Consider the following 17094-nt stretch of genomic DNA (forward strand, 5'->3'; position numbering starts at 1 on the left):
CCTCTGGTAGACCTTCAGGGCGTGGGGTAAGCCCAGGTCTCAGGGGTCCTGTGAGGGACAGGGACTAGGAACTCTGGTTACATCTTGGGAGAAGGGTGAGAGCGACGGACATGCAGTTTTTCATTTTGGGAGAGAAAACATGTGAGTGGTCGAGGGTGTGGGCAGAGCAACCAAAGTTGGAAAGCGCTTGTGAATTTCAGTATTTTGCTGGAGAAATCATTAAGAAATATGTTTAAGATAGCTTGTGTATAGAAATAAAAATTTGGCACCCAAAGAGGAACTACAGCCCATAAAATCGAACAAATACAAAGTCGGAGAAAACAAGCATTCTTTATGAACAAGTTTAAAAGCCAATTACCTAAAATATTAACATGAGAAAAAATGTTACACAATGTGGTTTTTGTTAAATTCAAGCAGGTAATTATTCTTTTCAAGTCATATAATTAATGTCCCAAATAAAAAGAAAATTTAAAAAGCTCTATCATTTAAAATACGGTTTAATAATGCTTGATTTCAGTGACTTTCCCCTTCATTTTAATCAAGCCCCCCTTTATCAGTCCTTATTTCTAGGGGGAACTATTATGAATTTCAAGTGCCTCTGATGAAAAACAGTTGAAAACTCTGTGAGATAGTCTTATTTTTAATGCTTTGAGAAAGATGAAGTTATTTCTCTTTTTCGCAAAACAAAACAAACAAACAAAAAAAACCTGTAGTGTTCACAAGATTTCATTCACTATTATAAAACAGTCGATTTGGTATCTTTACCCAAATCTAAAAATGACTGAGCAGCATCAGAATTTAACTAAAAGCTAATGATCACTGGGGGATACAGAGCAGGGCAAAGGCAACTTGTGAGATACTTGATAAGCCCATTTCCCCACTATTCTTTTCATTGTTAATATTACCAGAATTGTAAATATGCAGTTGAATCTGAGAAGGCATTGCTCACTGAAGTTCATCACGGTAAAAGCAGCACATCATTTCATCTGAAGTCCAAACTCCCAGAAACAAATATACCTGTACAGGTTGTCTTTCCAGGAGATTCCAACATCTTCTGAGTCAGCAGTTTCTCCACAGGGCTGGGGAGCAGGGAGACATCTCCTGCAAAACAGCTTTAGTGAGTTAGTCTCTCAGGGCAAGAAATCTTCCACCAACAAGTTAAAAACGGACCCCTTCTGTTTACATCTTGTATTTCAATATCAGTTGGAACAGTTACTATCTGGGATGACAGTTGGTGAAGAAAACCTTTTCCTTAGTGGGATAAACAGAAAGAACAGGGTTTCAACATCAGAACATGCAGACAGTTGAAACAAACTGGGTGTGTGCAGACTATGCTTGACTTTGGTCAAAACACCCTGGTTATGCAACTGAAGTGGTGAAGATCACAATGTTTCAACTGCAGTATAGTTAAAAGCAAGGGGCTGGAACCACAAGGATATTCTTATCTTTATACCATTACTACAAAAGTAGATTTGGTGTATGTATATAGAACAGACCTTTTTAAAGAATGTACAAACTGCATTTTTAAAAAAATGAAATAATGGTTCCACTGCTTTATGGCAGAGTTTTGTTCTATCTTCACTTCTGATTTATCCTTGACTCACAAAGTTTTAGGACTTTTTTTTTAATGCAAGTTTTTCTATATCTCAACTTTTATGTCAAATAGTTCATGATTTTAAGTCCAAATGTACAGCACCATGTATTTCTAAGTTATGTTGATAATTATTCCCTGAAACTCCTGCTTATTAGTAAGGACTGACGGTTTCTCATTTCTTCAATCAAGGCACATCTTACCTTAACACAGAGAGACCACCTGTGATACTGACTCTGGAAAGAAAATGAAGTGCCAGACACTGCTGACACTGAGATCCTGGGTATGCAGGGAACTATTTCTATGAGGTTGACCAGCCTGGCTCTGTGTGGGCTAACTCACATATACTGTACAGATTCTGAGGTTCAGCTGATGCTGACCTGAATCACTAAAAAAATAAAGAATAAAAATGAAGGCATCAGAGGTTTGAAAGCTATAGAACCAATCTGGGTTCTTTTTCTTTTGAAGTCTGCCCAGCTTCTCCTCTGTCAGTATCTTTCTTGTTCTCTGGATACAACTAGAGAGCTGGCTGAAGGAAACATTTACTCTCATCTCCAGGTTAGGAACGTGTAAGAGTTAACTCATTTTCCCTGAGGGGATGAAATGATGACACAACCCACCTGCTCTCTTTTCCCTGAGACTCTGTAGGTTTGTGTGCTTAGGTAGATACTCCCAGTCCAGATCAGGTTTCATGCCTGATCATCCACGGATACTCCCAGAATGCCATGGGTGTCTTTCAACAGTGCTTACCCTGACTGGTCCCACCCTGTACTTTCCGCTCCCACTACCTACTGCCTGGAGCCAGAGAAACCGAGCCATTGTGAACACTGGACAACATCATAAATGCAAGGTTTCCAGTCTCAGACTGCAGACCAATTCCACAGTCTGTTTCTTATCCTAACAGACTTCCTTCAGTTCTTCACTGGGACCAGCCAGGTTGTTCCTGTTGCCTTTCTGAAGCCTCACCCCTCTGCCCCACCCCACCCTATCCCCATCTCTCTCCCTTGTCAGTGATTGTGGCATTGACCTTGCAATGAAATGAATATTGGTGACTCATTCCCCCCCACCCCCGCTACCCGCCCCCACCAAATTCACATGTTGAAATTCTAACCTTCAGTGTAAGGGTATTAGGAGATGGGGCCTTTAGGAGATGAGTAGGTCATGAGGGTGCAGCCCTCGTGAATGGGATTAATGCCTTATAAAAGGGACTCCAGAGATTTCTCTTCCTCTTTTTCTGCTGTTAGGATATATGAGATGATGGCAGTCTGCTACCCAGAAGGGGGCTCTCACCATTTAGAACCTGATCTTGAACTTCTAGCCTCCAGAACTTGAGAAATAAATTTCTGCTGTTTAGAGGCCACTCTGACCATGGTACTTTGTTATAGCAGCTTAAAGTGTCTGAGACCTTGTGGGGAACAGAGAGATCACTGTCTCTTCTTCCTATTTCTACACTCCCCTCTTTAATGATACAACACAAATAAGTCTATCTTCTCTGGGGTAGGGGGTCAGGAGCAAGCATCTCTATTGCTCTAAATATGCACCATTCATCTGAAGTCCTGCAACACGATAGATGAAACGATATATGCCTTAGTATCAGGAAATGGTCACCTGATGTGAAGAGCTGACTCATTTGAAAAGACCCTGATGTTGGGAAAGATTGAAGGCAGGAGGAGAAGGGGACGATTGAGGATGAGATGGTTAGATGGCATCACTGACTTAATGGACATGAGTTTAGGTAAACTCTGGGAGTTGGTGATGGACAGGGAGGCCTGGCGTGCTGTGGTTCGTGGGGTTGCAAAGAGTCGGACATGACTGAGTGACTGAACTGAACTGAATCAGGAAATGGGGTGTTCCCAATGCTGTGCTGCACCCACACGTGTCTCCAGGACCCTCTGTGGCCTCAGGGCTTCTTCACCATCAGTGAGACCCCTGAAGTCAGGAGGCTTCCCCCGGTCATCCCACCTAAAGGCAGTGCTCAGCCACACACACAGCTCTTTTCTTTCTCTACTTTAATTGTCCTTCACAGCACTTATTTTTATAATGAGATTGTCTCCTCCTCCTACAAGGTAAGCTCACTGTCAGGACCTTGGCCCCCAGTTCCTGTCTGGTACACGGCCATCATACAATGTGTTATTTACTAGATGAGCGACCTGATAGCTCTTAGCTACACTGTGTTGCTTTCTCCTGTGCTTTTGCTGGATACAAAACTATACAAACAAAATCAACAACTGTAAATAATCCTTGGGCTGTCTCTCCCTTTCAAGCTACTGCCCTATCTCCTTTCTTTTCTTTCTGAGAACTCTTACCACAGGTAGAGTATATAATATGTTCCCTGTTTCTACTTATCAACAGGCGTCTTCCCTTACCCTAAACCATAAGCCCCCTAGTGAAGGACTAAAATATCCCTCCATCATGGGTCAGATTCGGTACTCAAAGTACGATCTGACTTCATCTTCCACTAGCTCTTGATCATAGTATTCTGGATCACAGATGCAGACACTTAATCTTTCTGGCAAGTCACAAGCTGGCAGGGGAGAGATGGGTTTGAACCCAGGTCTGTCTGGCCCCAAAGTTGCTCTCCTTCCATTTCAACACACTGAATGTATGAAGGGGTTTGCCGATGACTCTGTTAATATGTCAGTCTCCTCCAATGACTGTGAGTGCCACACCATCCATCTCTATGTTGAGACAGTTAGTCTTTTCAGCTTTTTCCAATCAGAGAACGTAACCATCAGGAGAGACAAAGAGCTTCCTTTTCTAACAGCATGGTTGCTGGAGATTTACAGGAAATTTAAGACTTTTAAGGAAATTTACACAGAAAGAGTTCCTTCACAATGTGCTTGAATGCCAGGCTTCTTCTAGGGTGGTGGCCTTCTTCTTTTATATTATTTTCTTTTTAAAAATTTTCATTGACATATAGTTTATTTACAATGCTGTGTTAGTTTCCATATAGCAAAATGAGTCACTTATACATATATCCAGTCACTTTTAGATTCTTCTGTCATATAGGCTATTATAGAGTGCTGAGCAGAGTCCCCTGTGCTATATGGTCCTTGTTGGTTATCTATTTTATTCATAGTGGTGTGTATGTGTCAATCCCAAACTCCATGGTGGCCTTCTTTAACAGAGCTTCTGGTGAACAAACAGCCTAGGTTTACACCAAAGTGAAACTTTTAAAAATCATTAATTACACAGTCTATTTAATAACACTTTTAGGCACTGACATAAGAGGTTTTTTTTTTTAATATGCGCAAAAATGAAAGGAAAAAGTCATTAATTACTTTTTATAATTTCAGATAGAATATTATTTATAATTTCAGATAGAATTTTAAGTTTTCCAGATTTTTTTCAAATTCTATTCCATCTGCTTCCAAAATTGAGGTCATTGAAGAATATTATAACTGAATGAAAATGTCTGAAAATGCTGAAAGAACTTCCACATTCCTCATGTGGTAAGTCCTATACCTTTAGTGAACTTGACAGAACTAGAATCTTCTTTTTTTGGTTGTTGGTGGTGGGGACCTTTTCAGGGGAGCAAGTCGATTACATGTGCAGACGTGAGCAGAGGTCTGGCTTTGGCTCTTTCACTCGCTGCTGGGATGAGCCTGCGTGAAATCCTAATCCTTATGGGCCTGAACATCCTCTTTTTACCAAGCGGGAATTTTTCTAGAGTACTGTTTCTCAAAGTACAGTCTGCTGACCCGGGAGGCTTTCCCCACTCTCTTTTCCTGCTCGTAATAAGATGTCACTTGCCTTTTCCCCACTGCTGACCTCTGCACACAATGCATTGATGGGACAGAGGATGTAACTGTAAAACTGATGAACTCAGGACGTGACAGCAAACTGTCCAAACAGCCGCATTCTTTGTCACCAGGCTCCCTCGGCAGAACAACAGAAAAGCAGGACGAAAATTTAGTTTTGTTAGACCTTGAGCTTATATGCCTTTATAAAATCCTGCATGAGGACATGACTTCCGTGGCACAGAGGCATGGTGGTAGCCCTGAGGAAAAATGCTCGTGGATGGTTTGAAGCTGAACTAGCTGCTCTTCATTGGAATAACCATCCTTACTTGAAAGAACATCTGACAGACATATGTTGAGAGATCATGTTCAGTGCTGGGTACTGGGCAGACATTTTCTCAAAAGTGGATGAGTGAAGCTTGTCATTACAAGAGAAAACATCTGGCTGTACTCATGGTCAAGAATAAAAATTATTATTTCGAGCAGCATTAGAATTTTGGAAAATTTAAAGGCATCCCCAAGAGCCTGAAGCTTTCCTATACTTAGTAGGTTTTTAGATGAGACTGCTGCTGCTGCTAAGTTGCTTCAGTTGTGTCCGACTCTGTGCGACCCCAAAGACGGCAGCCCACCAGGCTCCCCTGTCCCTGGGATTCTCCAGGCAAGAACACTGGAGTGGGTTGCCATTTCCTTCTCCAATGTGTGAAAGTGAAGTCGCTCAGTCGTGTCTGACTCTTAGCAATCCCATGGACTGCAGCCCACCAGGCTCCTCCGTCCATGGGATTTTCCAGGCAAGAGTACTGGAGTGGGGTGCCATTGCCTTCTCTAGACAAGACTGGTGTTTATTTTAACAGATAAGATTTCCAAAATACTGTATAAAATGGCATATATAGAAGACCTGTGTAATTCAGTGAACTAATGTTTTCTTTTTCTAATTTTATTTATTTATTTTTGACTGTGTTGGTTCTTCGCTGCTGTGAGGGCTTTCTCTAGTTGCAGCAAGTGGGGGCTACTTGTGAAGCATGGGCTTATCACAGTGGTTTCTCTTGTTGCCCAGCACAGGCTGGAGGTACAAGGGCTTTAGTAGTTGTGAGTTGCAGGCTCTAGAGCTCAGGCTCAGTAGTTGTGGTGCATGGGCTTAGCTGACCCTTGGCCTGTGGAATCTTCCTGGACCAGGGATCGAACCAGTGCCCCTGACAGTACAAGGCGGATTCTTAACCACTTGACCACCAGGGAAGTTCTAATGCTCTCTAATAAACATTGCATGAATGAGCAAAAGATTCAAGTGTCATACAGACCAAAATGTAATAGAATACAAGAATACAATACAATTTCAATTTCACATTACAGCTACATGGTAAGCTGTTACCTTACTTGACTTGTTTAAGCTCTGTTACAGTTACCTGGCGTGTTTTGGTCTAGTAGCAAAGAAAAATATCCACAATTGTCTGAGAAGGCCATTAAAATACCCGCTTTCCAGTTACTGTAAGCTAGATTTTCTTCAAACACTCCAATATAAACAATCTATCACAACATACTGGCTACAGGACCAGAAAAGAGTCGGAGACTCTTATGATTTTCAATGAAGCCAGACTTTAAAGATTTGCAAAAAATGTAAATCAGTGATAAGTCTTCTAATTCTTTTGCTTTGGAAAATACAGCCAATTACACAAAATATGTTAAGCTGTAATGAGATTACTGTTGTTATTTTATTATTATTAGTTATTTTTGGCTGTGCTGGGTCTTCGCTGCTGCTTGAGGGTTTTATCTAGTTGTGGTGAGCGGGAGCTTCTCACTTCCGAGGCTTCTCCTGTTGAGGAGCACAGGCTCTGCACACGCAGGCTTCAGTAGCTGCAGCTCTCAGGCTCTGAAGCACAGGGTCAGCAGTTGTGGTGCGTGAGTTTAGCTGCTCCAAGGCACGTGGGATCCTCCCAGATCAAGGATCAAACTGGTGTCCCCTGCATTGCAAGGCGGACTCAATCACTGGACCACCAGGGAAGCCCAGATTATTGTTATTTGAAAATGAATCCACAAATACATATTTTTTCAGTTTATAATCTCAAAAATGGTAAATCCCAATTGATACAACTGACATAAACAAATATTCAGTAGTTTTTAAGCATGTAAAGGGGCCTGAAATTAAAATATTTGAGAACTGCTAACTAGATAAAATCTGATATTACAGATCTTTGAAGATTCTGTGATTTCTTTTGTGTGTATGTGAATGAGAATAGAAAATAAAATCTGGAAATGTCTCATTTTTGGTTGACAAGTTTTTCCTTCACCTTTTTCCTGTGTGAGAAGCTGTAAAGCAGATCCTTAGGAGAGTTATAAAAATAAACTTTTTGGTAATTTACTTTAATAAAAATATAAATTACAGTTAAATGTCATTAGTTGGAAATATTAGAATACAGCTTAAATAAAAAATTTTTGACTGACCAAAGTATTAAAAATATGTAATACTTCAAATTTTATTGTATTCAATTTGAATTTATATTCATGAAATATCTTATAAATTATTGGGTTGGCCAAACAGATTGTTTGGGTTTTTCTGTAACCTCTTATGGAAAAACCCAAATGAACTTTTTGGCCAACTCAATATATTTAAACTAATGACATTTTTATTTTTTTCTCCAATTTTAAGAACTATCATCACAAGATTCTCTTAGTAGTACTGTAATTTTTTTTTTTAAGAGCACAATTTTTTCAGTACTCTTAGCAAAAGGCATTCAAAACCATTTAAAATTACTTTATCAAGACAAAAATAATCATTAATTGCTGCTTCTGATTTAAGTGCTGGAATTTCTATAAATGTTTTTAGGGTTTTGATGTGAATTAATTTAAAGAAACAACAATATGTTTACTCAAAGCATGACAAGATTTATGAATTTCTATTCCTATTAGTAGTAGTTGCTTAGTCACTAAGTTGTGTCAGACTATTTGCAACCCCACAGACTGCAGCACACCAGGCTTCGCTGTCCTTCACCATCTCCCAGAGTTTGCTCAAACTCATGTCCATTGAGTCTGTGATGCCATCCAACCATCTCATCCTCTGTCACCCCCTTCTTCACCTGCCTTCAATCTTTCCCAGCATCGGGGTCTTTTCTAATGAGTCGGCTCTTTGCATCAGGTGGCCGAAATATTGGAGCTTCGGCTTCAACATCAGTCCTTCCAATGAATATTCAGGGTTGATTTTCTTTAGGACTGACTGATTTGATCTCCCTATTGACCAAGGGACTCTTAGGAGTCTTCTCCAGCACCACAGTTCAAAAGCATCAATTCTTTGGTGCTTAGCCTTCTTTATGGTCCAACTCTCATATCCATACATGACTACTGGAAAAACCATAGCTTTGACAGTATGGACCTTTGTCAGCAAAGTATGTCTCTGTTTTATAATATACTGTCTAGGTTTGTCATAGTTTTTCTTCCAAAGAGCAAGCATCTTTTAATTTCATGACTGCAGTCACCATTCACAATGATTTTGGAGCCCAAGAAAATAAAATCTGTCACTGTTTCCACTTTTTCCCCATTTATTAGTAGTAGACTTTTACAAACATAAAATGCCTAACCTATATTCCTGGCTTCATAACATCGAAATACTGCTGTCAAACTTCTTCCCTTTTATCCCTTCTCGGCTCGTCACGCCAGCCATCTGCATAAATAAAGACATTAGCATCTGCTATATGGCAAACGGTCTCGGGGGCAGATGTTCGCATCCTTGTGTTCGTGTCGCTGGGGCTGCATACATTATTGGAACAGATGTACACAATCTCAAAGTGTTGGGTCCCACGGTGAGATGTTTCCAACTGCTTCCTATCAAAGTACATAAATGCTATTTGCACCTGCATTTATGTTAATGATAGAAAGGCAGCGGGGGTCCTGACAAAGTGAGAGGTGATGCTATGAAATATATTTACATGGTTAATTGGAGTTTCCGAAAGACTCTGCTGCCAAGTGGCTACAGTGACACTGATCCAGGCCTGAGTGGATAATCTGATGGTAGTCTGTGTTTGAAGCACAGGAAGTCTGGCGATTTCCAATGATGAAAATAGTCCTAATCCAAATTTACTAAGAAGAATATTCCTGACTCTAGTATTTTATCTCAACTAGGAAAATAACTCCCAGTATGAGGTCTGCCTGATAAGGCTTAGGCCACCCAAGTCATTTCCATTTTGTCCTATGAGGAAACTTCCATAGGTATGTGTGTGTTTTCCATTTGTACTTCTGTCAACAGCATAACATACTAATACTCACAGCGGTATTTTGCAGAAGTTATTACATTGGAAAGTTCCAATTTGCAACACTAAGGAGTTAACCAAAACCAGCTTGAAAATGTCAATTTGTACTTGGTCTGCAACATAAAATGGTACCAAAAGGCCAAGAACAGCGTTTACACTGCTAGTTAAGATCAAAATACTTCCATATGAATGTCACATATTTAGAAACATAATATTTTGGTAAAACATAGGGAATGTTCCCTCCCCTTCCTCATAATGAGGTCACAAAGCCACGTTAACCACTAAACACAAAGCATCAAATTACAGTGGTTCTCATCGCTACTGTGCACTAAATGTGAGTGCTGAAGAGACAGAGTTCACAGTAAGAGCTGTTTTTGTAGCTTTACTGGGCTAAGAACTTGTAGCTGCTCTCAAATAACATATTATTACTTGATTAACTTCACATTAATAATATCAACACTGCACAAAGTTATAATATGTGAGTTCCAAAAGAAGTTTTATTCTGCAACTTATTCTGAGATTTATATTGTGCTCTAAGAGTTTACAAAAGGCATTCCTACACAGCGGATCCTCATTTGCAGATTCTGTTATTTGTAAATTTACCTGCTTGCTAAAATTTATTTATAATCTCCAAATCTGAGTCACATTCCCAGTGGTGGTGGACACTTTGCCTTGCCTCAGCTTCCATGGTATAAACAAGTGTTCTTTTTGCTGTCTACTTAGTGCCACATTTTTTTGGTATTTTTTCCCCATTGTTAGTGATTTCACTGTCTAAAATAGTTTTTGAGAATAGTGCTGATATGCTGTCTGGTGTCCCTATGGATTAGAAGAGTCTGATGCACCTAATGGAGAAAACACGTGTGTCAGATAAGTGTTGTTCAGGCATGAGTTATAATGCTGTCTCTGTGAGGTAAATTCATGTCAAGGAATCAACAAGATATATTCAGCGAGGTGTCTTTGAACAGAAACATACATAAAAGCAGGTTCTATATTGATAGATGAGAAAATGTTGTATGGTGACCAGAGACTCACAGGAACCTAACCCTGCATTTCCCCTGGGAGCCATGGTATAGTTTTAGTTAATTCAGTGTTCCTGTGACCTTACACAATGTAACTACTGTGAATGATGAGAATCAACAGTATCAATGGTATCTTATCTCATTTGACTATTTCAGGGCAAGAATTATTATCCCTATTTGAAAGAAGAATGAACTGAGGCTCACTGATTCAGCCAAGATTCCAAGAGCCCAGAGGCTTCCCAGGTGGCACAGTGGTAAAGAATTCACCTGCTGATGCAAGAGATGCAAGAGATGTGGGTTTGATCCCTGGAAAATTCCACAGAGGAGCCTGGGAGGCTACAGTCCATGGGGTCGCAAAGAGTAAGATGCAACTGAGTGAGCACAGCATAGCACAGCAAAGAACCCAGAAAAAAGGGCAGAAGAACCAGAGTTCAGTTCTTAGCTTGGTGTTCTTTCCCCAGACTGAGAAGAGAGGGGAGGAGAGAAGAAAAACCAGGAGAGGAGCTTAGGAAACAGCCCCAGTACTATGTTCAAAGAATGAAACTGTGATTAGACAACAAGACAACAAACCATTTTCAGGTTCAGTTCAGTTCAGTCACTCAGTCGTGTCCAACTCTTTGCCACCCCATGAATTGCAGCACGCCAGGCCTCCCTGTCCATCACCAACTCCTGGAGTTTACCCAAACTCATGTCCATTGAGTCAGTGATGCCATCCAGCCATCTCATCCTCTGTCGTCCCCTTTTCCTCCTGCCCTCAATCCCTCCCAGCATCAGAGTCTTTTCCAATGAGCCAACTCTTCGCATGAGGTGGCCAAAATACTGGAGTTTCAGCTTCAGTATCAGTCCTTCCAATGAACACCCAGGACTGATCTCCTTTAGGATGGGCTGGTTGGATCTTCTTGCAGCCCAAGGGACTCTCAAGAGTCTTCTCCAACACCACAGTTCAAAAGCATCAATTCTTCGGCGCTCAGCTTTCTTCACAGTCCAACTCTCACATCTGTACACGACCACTGGAAAACCCACAGCCTTGACTAGACTGATCTTTGTTGGCAAAGTAATGTCTCTGCTTTTGAATATGCTATCCAGGTTCCTTCCAAGGAGTAAGTGTCTTTTAATTTCATGTCTTTTAATTTCATCACCATCTGCAGTGATTTTGGAGCCCACAAAAATAAAGTCTGACACTGTTTCCACTGTTTCCCCATCTATTTCCCATGAAGTGATGGGACCAGATGCCATGATCTTCGTTTTCTGAATGTTGAGCTTTAAGCCAACTTTTTCACTTTCTTTTTTCACTTTCATCAAGAGGCTCTTCAGTTCTTCTTCACTTTCTGCCATAAGGGTGATGTCATCTGCATATCTGAGGTTATTGATATTTCTCCCGTCAATCTTGATTCCAGCTTGTACTTCCTTCAGTCCAGCATTTCTCATGCATATAAGTTAAGTAAGCAGGGTGACAATATACAGCCTTGACGTACTCCTTTTCCTATTTGGAACCAGTCTGTTGTTCCATGTCCAGTTCTAACTGTTCTTCCTGACATGCATATAGGTTTCTCAAGAGGCAGGTCAGGTGGTCTGGTATTTCCATCTCTTTCAAAATTTTCCTCAGTTTATTGTGATCCACACAGTCAAAGGCTTTGAATCCTCATAAACAGTAAAATGCTTGGAAAGACAGCCCAGTTTTATTCACTGAATCTGAGCTATAAGAGAGTGGATCTTACTTTGGTTTCCTGTTTCTCTTTGCTCCTTGCCTCTCCAAAGGCAATAAAATATTTGTTAAATAAACACATAGACTTGAGAACTTCAGCTTGGTGTTTCACTAAAAAACAGATTACAGTGTTTTCATAGCATCTAGGCAATAAGATTTTTTTGAAAAAAATGAGAGTTTCAAGCACTTTTAAACAAAATTTAATATACATTTGAGAAACCACTATATGCCAGGATGCTTTAAAGCTCACCAAAGACAGAGAATTCATGAAGAAGTTTATAAAGGACCTAATTGAGCAACTGAACACACACACACACCCCTGATATTAAGAGTCTAAAATAAGTAAGATTATTTTCCTAAACTTAAAAATACATATATATATTATTAACTAGCTATCCCAAATATTCCTTTAGTTGAAATGCTATATTCACTAATACCAAAACATTTACTTCTGTGAGATGTAAGTACATATTTTTATGTCTGTAAGACATAAGAATATATTTTTAGGCTGTGATATGTTTATTTTTTATAGTAGTTTATTGAATCAGAAAATCCAAGGTTTTTTTTTTTTTTTTTTTACCAGCTTTAAATCTGAATTCACATGATAGACAGTAATGGTTATGGCTTCACAGTTAAATAATGCACAGGTTTTGAAAATTAGTAGGAGTTGTACAGAGCATGTTCAGCTAACTGCGATGTTTCCAAAGGGGGTCATTAAGACCCACTACATCTTGCCTCAAAGCATCTGCCATTTTCTCAGCTCCATTTATTCTTACTCTTACTGAATAAAAACAGCACACACAATTTGATAACTATGTTTAAACAATATAAATGTTATGACAGAGCTGAGAAAAGTGTTAGAAGATTTCTGTAAGACCTTTCTACTCACAATCGTCTTCCCTACGAAACAGCAAGACTGAATGGTGAAACTGGCAAAAGTCTTCAGAGTTCTGAATGACTCCAGCAAAACAGCCCTCCCCTGGACCTAAGGCTCTTTCCTGACCAATGAAGAATGGGACTTGTTTTAATTAACTGTATGGGGACTTAACACTCATGCTTAATTGGCAAACCACAGTCAACGTCTTCCAGGCACATAAAAAACATAAACTGTCCCTCTAAAAGGAACATTTGGCAAGGTTGCTCATTTGTATGTTTCCCTGTATCAATAACAAATCCATTTGCATTTTCAATCCCAGTGGTGTTTTCCTTCAACAAAGTTACAGTATAGGTTACCACTATAGCTGGCCTTAGCATGTAATTTTCCTCCTCCCCACCCCAGAAACATGGTTAATCACTTGCTACAGTTTGCTGTTTTCCAACACAAAATACATGTCCTTACATTTAGTTCCTCATTTGAAAATGTCAAACAAAAAAAGAAAGCTTTGGGAAAACCATAAATCTCCAAAACCTGAAAATATGAAAAGATAGAAAATTGTAACAAAATACATTTGATGAACTTCTAGAGATTCTGTAAATAATATTTTCACACAGAAAGGGATAATATCAACACTATTATAATAGGGGAAAGCTTTTAACATAGTACAAACTATCTGAGTGATATTACAATGTTAAAATTCTTTATCCAAAATCAGGAAACATTTAAATAGAAGGCACTGGAATTTCTAATGAGTTTCATCTAGTTCTCTCCCAGCTTAATCCATGTCCCTTGACCCCCTAACCCCCATTCTCTGTCTTCTACACTTGTGCTCATGTCCTGAGCAAATGCCACGTCTGGTCATGTTTCCTGACCAGCCTCAAACTTCTGGCTCAATCAACTGTTCTCCAGGTATACCATATCATGTCTGCTGTTCTACGAGGATTTTGTGTTTTATAATAGCACAGTCTTCTGTCTGATTTATCTTTGGATTCCTCATAGCATCTGGCATAGTTCCTGGTAAGTACTGTCTTCAGATCAGATCAGATCAGATCAGTCACTCAGTCGTGTCCGACTCTTTGCAACCCCATGAATCGCAGCACGCCAGGCCTCCCTGTCCATCACCAACTCCCGGAGTTCACTCAGACTCACGTCCATCGAGTCAGTGATGCCATCCAGCCATCTCATCCTCTGTCGTCCCCTTCTCCTCTTGCCCCCAATCCCTCCCAGCATCAGAGTCTTTTCCAATGAGTCAACTCTTCGCATGAGGTGGCCAAAGTACTGGAGCTTCAGCTTTAGCATCATTCCTTCCAAAGAAATCCCAGGGCTGATTTCAGAATGGACTGATTGGATCTCCTTGCAGTTCAAGGGACTCTCAAGAGTCTTCTCCAACACCACAGTTCAAAAGCATCAATTCTTCGGCGCTCAGCCTTCTTCACAGTCCAACTCTCACATCCATACATGACCACAGGAAAAACCATAGCCTTGACTAGACGAACCTTTGTTGGCAAAGTAATGTCTCTGCTTTTGAATATGCTATCTAGGTTGGTCATAACTTTCCTTCCAAGGAGTAAGTGTCTTTTAATTTCATGGCTGCAGTCACCATCTGCAGTGATTTTGGAGCCCAGAAAAATAAAGTCTGCCATTGTTTCTACTGTTTCCCCATCTATTTCCCATGAAGTGATGGGACCAGATGCCATGGTCTTCATTTTCTGAATGTTGAGCTTTAAGCCAACTTTTTCACCCTCCACTTTATGTGATCATTAAATCTGCTTCCATTGTAAGAAATTTTGTTAGAAGATAGTAAATGATGCCATGGGTTTTCTTAAGCCCCACAACTCTGCTGTGATGTCCTACTTGAATTTCATACATTAGTGCATGTTGTGTTTGCATCCACACATGCTTACAAGTCTGAAATTCAAAAGTACCATACTTTATAGACAGACATAAATCACTCAGCATTTAATTAATAAATGAAATATGCTCAGCAAACTTCTCATGTTCCATAAGTAATTATATTTGATGAAAGAAATATAAACAAAACCATAATTTAAAAATCTGCAATTTTTCTTTGTTAAACAATTTAATAGCAATCTAGGACATACAGAAAACATTTGATAAATGAGTAAATTCAAGAATAACTGGGCAATTCTTAGGCCTCATATGTATGATACTATTTTTTCTGACCAATATAATCAGTTTATATTTATTTATTTTAATTAATTATATAATTTCTCATGATACAAAATCTCATTTCTGCCTGCTTTGGATTGAAATGGCTTTTCATGCATATGTGCTAGGTCGCTCGGTCATGTCCGATTTTTTGCAGCCCCCATGGATTGTAGCCTACCAGGCTCCTCTGTCCATGGGATTCTCCAGGCAAGAATACTGGAGTGGGTTGCCATGCCCTTCTCAAGGTGATCTTCCTGACCCAGGGATCGAACCTGCATCTTCTGCGGCTCCTGCACTGCAGGCTGACTGTTTATCACCGAGCCACCAGGGAAGCCCGAAATAGCTTTAAGCATTCATATATTAAATTTAATTCAGGGTCACGCTTGGCCTCTGAAGGCTACAAGGCACCCACCCCAAGCAGGAGGGAGCTCTGCCCATCTCACTGCATCAGCCTTTACAGGCGGAGGGCACTTGGATATTAATAACCACCATTAAGAACAAGAGCCGGCATCATCTCATAAGGGCCTGCTCTACAGCGAGCAACGTCTGGGGTGATTTACATATATTATCTCCTTTCATCTCCACATCACCTAGAGGGTAGGACTTACTATCTTCATTTTATAGATTTATAGATGAGAAAGTTAAGGTCAAGTGATGTACCTGAGGTTATGCAATTCAGGGGCAGACATGATTTTCAAACATCCCACGCTCTTTATAGCTATGACACTACCTTTCACTTTGGCAGAGAATGTTTTCTCCAGTTAAGGATTCTTTAAAGCAAATTCCTTCCATGCACTAACAGTTACACCTCCCACTGTTGTTGCTGTGTAGTTGCTTCAGTCATGTCTGACTCTTTGTGACTCCATGGACTGCAGCCTGCCAGGCTTTTCATCCATGGGATTTCCCAGGCAAGAATACTGGAGTCGGTTGCCACTTCCTTCTCTAGGGGATCTTCCCGACCCAGAGATCGAACCCACATCTCCTGTATGGTGGGTTCCTTACCGCTGAGCCACTAGGGAAGCCTGCATCTTCCACAAGCAAAGCCCAATTCTGAATCATTTAAAGGCAGTTTTTTTTCTCACACACGTATCAAAACTTCTATCCAGGGAAAGACTTGAATTCCTCTTAAAGGTTAGGTTTTGTTTGTTCTGCATGCTGAGGAAAATTAAATTACTCTTTACTCAAAAATGATTATCTGTACCCATAAACTGCTTTTCTAAAAGGTCCAGGAGCTCTTGTTAAGAGATCATGATTTTCATTTAAAAAAATCATATGGATGGGAATTTGTTTCTTTTACATTTCTTTTTTAAAATGGGTATATAGGAAAAACTAGGTCAAAAATGAATAAGAAAATACCCTCTCTGTATAGGTATGTTATGTTTGCACATGTGTGCATGAATATATATGTATATATACTTGTATCCATCTTTCTCACTAGAACACATGTCATTCTGCTTCGGTAAAGCCAATACTCTGGGGCTTCCCTGGTGGTCCAATGGTTAAGAATCCACCTGCCAATGTTGGGGACATGAGTTAGATCCCTGGTCTGGGAAGATCACACACACTACAGAGCAACTAAGCCTGTGGGTCACAACTACTGTTTCCTTGCCCTAGAGGCCATGCTCCACAACAAGAGAAGCTACCACAATGAGGAGCTCGGCACCACAACTACAGAGTAGCCTCCACTTGCTGCAACTAGAGAAAGCCCACACATAGCAACAAAGACCCAGTGCGGCCAAAAATAAATAAATATTTTTA

General features: G+C 40.1%; 1 protein-coding gene across 9 annotated transcripts in view; it reads right to left on the reverse strand.

The window, feature by feature from the left end:
• The window catches only part of ZNF438 (zinc finger protein 438), a 197765-nt gene that overhangs the window by 13301 nt on the left and 167370 nt on the right, over window positions 1-17094 (reverse strand). For all 9 annotated transcript variants that reach the window (XM_027559775.1, XM_027559776.1, XM_027559770.1 and 6 more), the window contains one exon: window positions 1018-1101. In XM_027559775.1, the coding sequence (XP_027415576.1) occupies window positions 1018-1101 (84 nt within the window). The remainder of the gene's footprint in view (window positions 1-1017; window positions 1102-17094) is intronic.

Source organism: Bos indicus x Bos taurus, chromosome 13, assembly GCF_003369695.1.
Source record: "Bos indicus x Bos taurus breed Angus x Brahman F1 hybrid chromosome 13, Bos_hybrid_MaternalHap_v2.0, whole genome shotgun sequence".
Taxonomy (NCBI): Eukaryota; Metazoa; Chordata; class Mammalia; order Artiodactyla; family Bovidae; genus Bos; species Bos indicus x Bos taurus.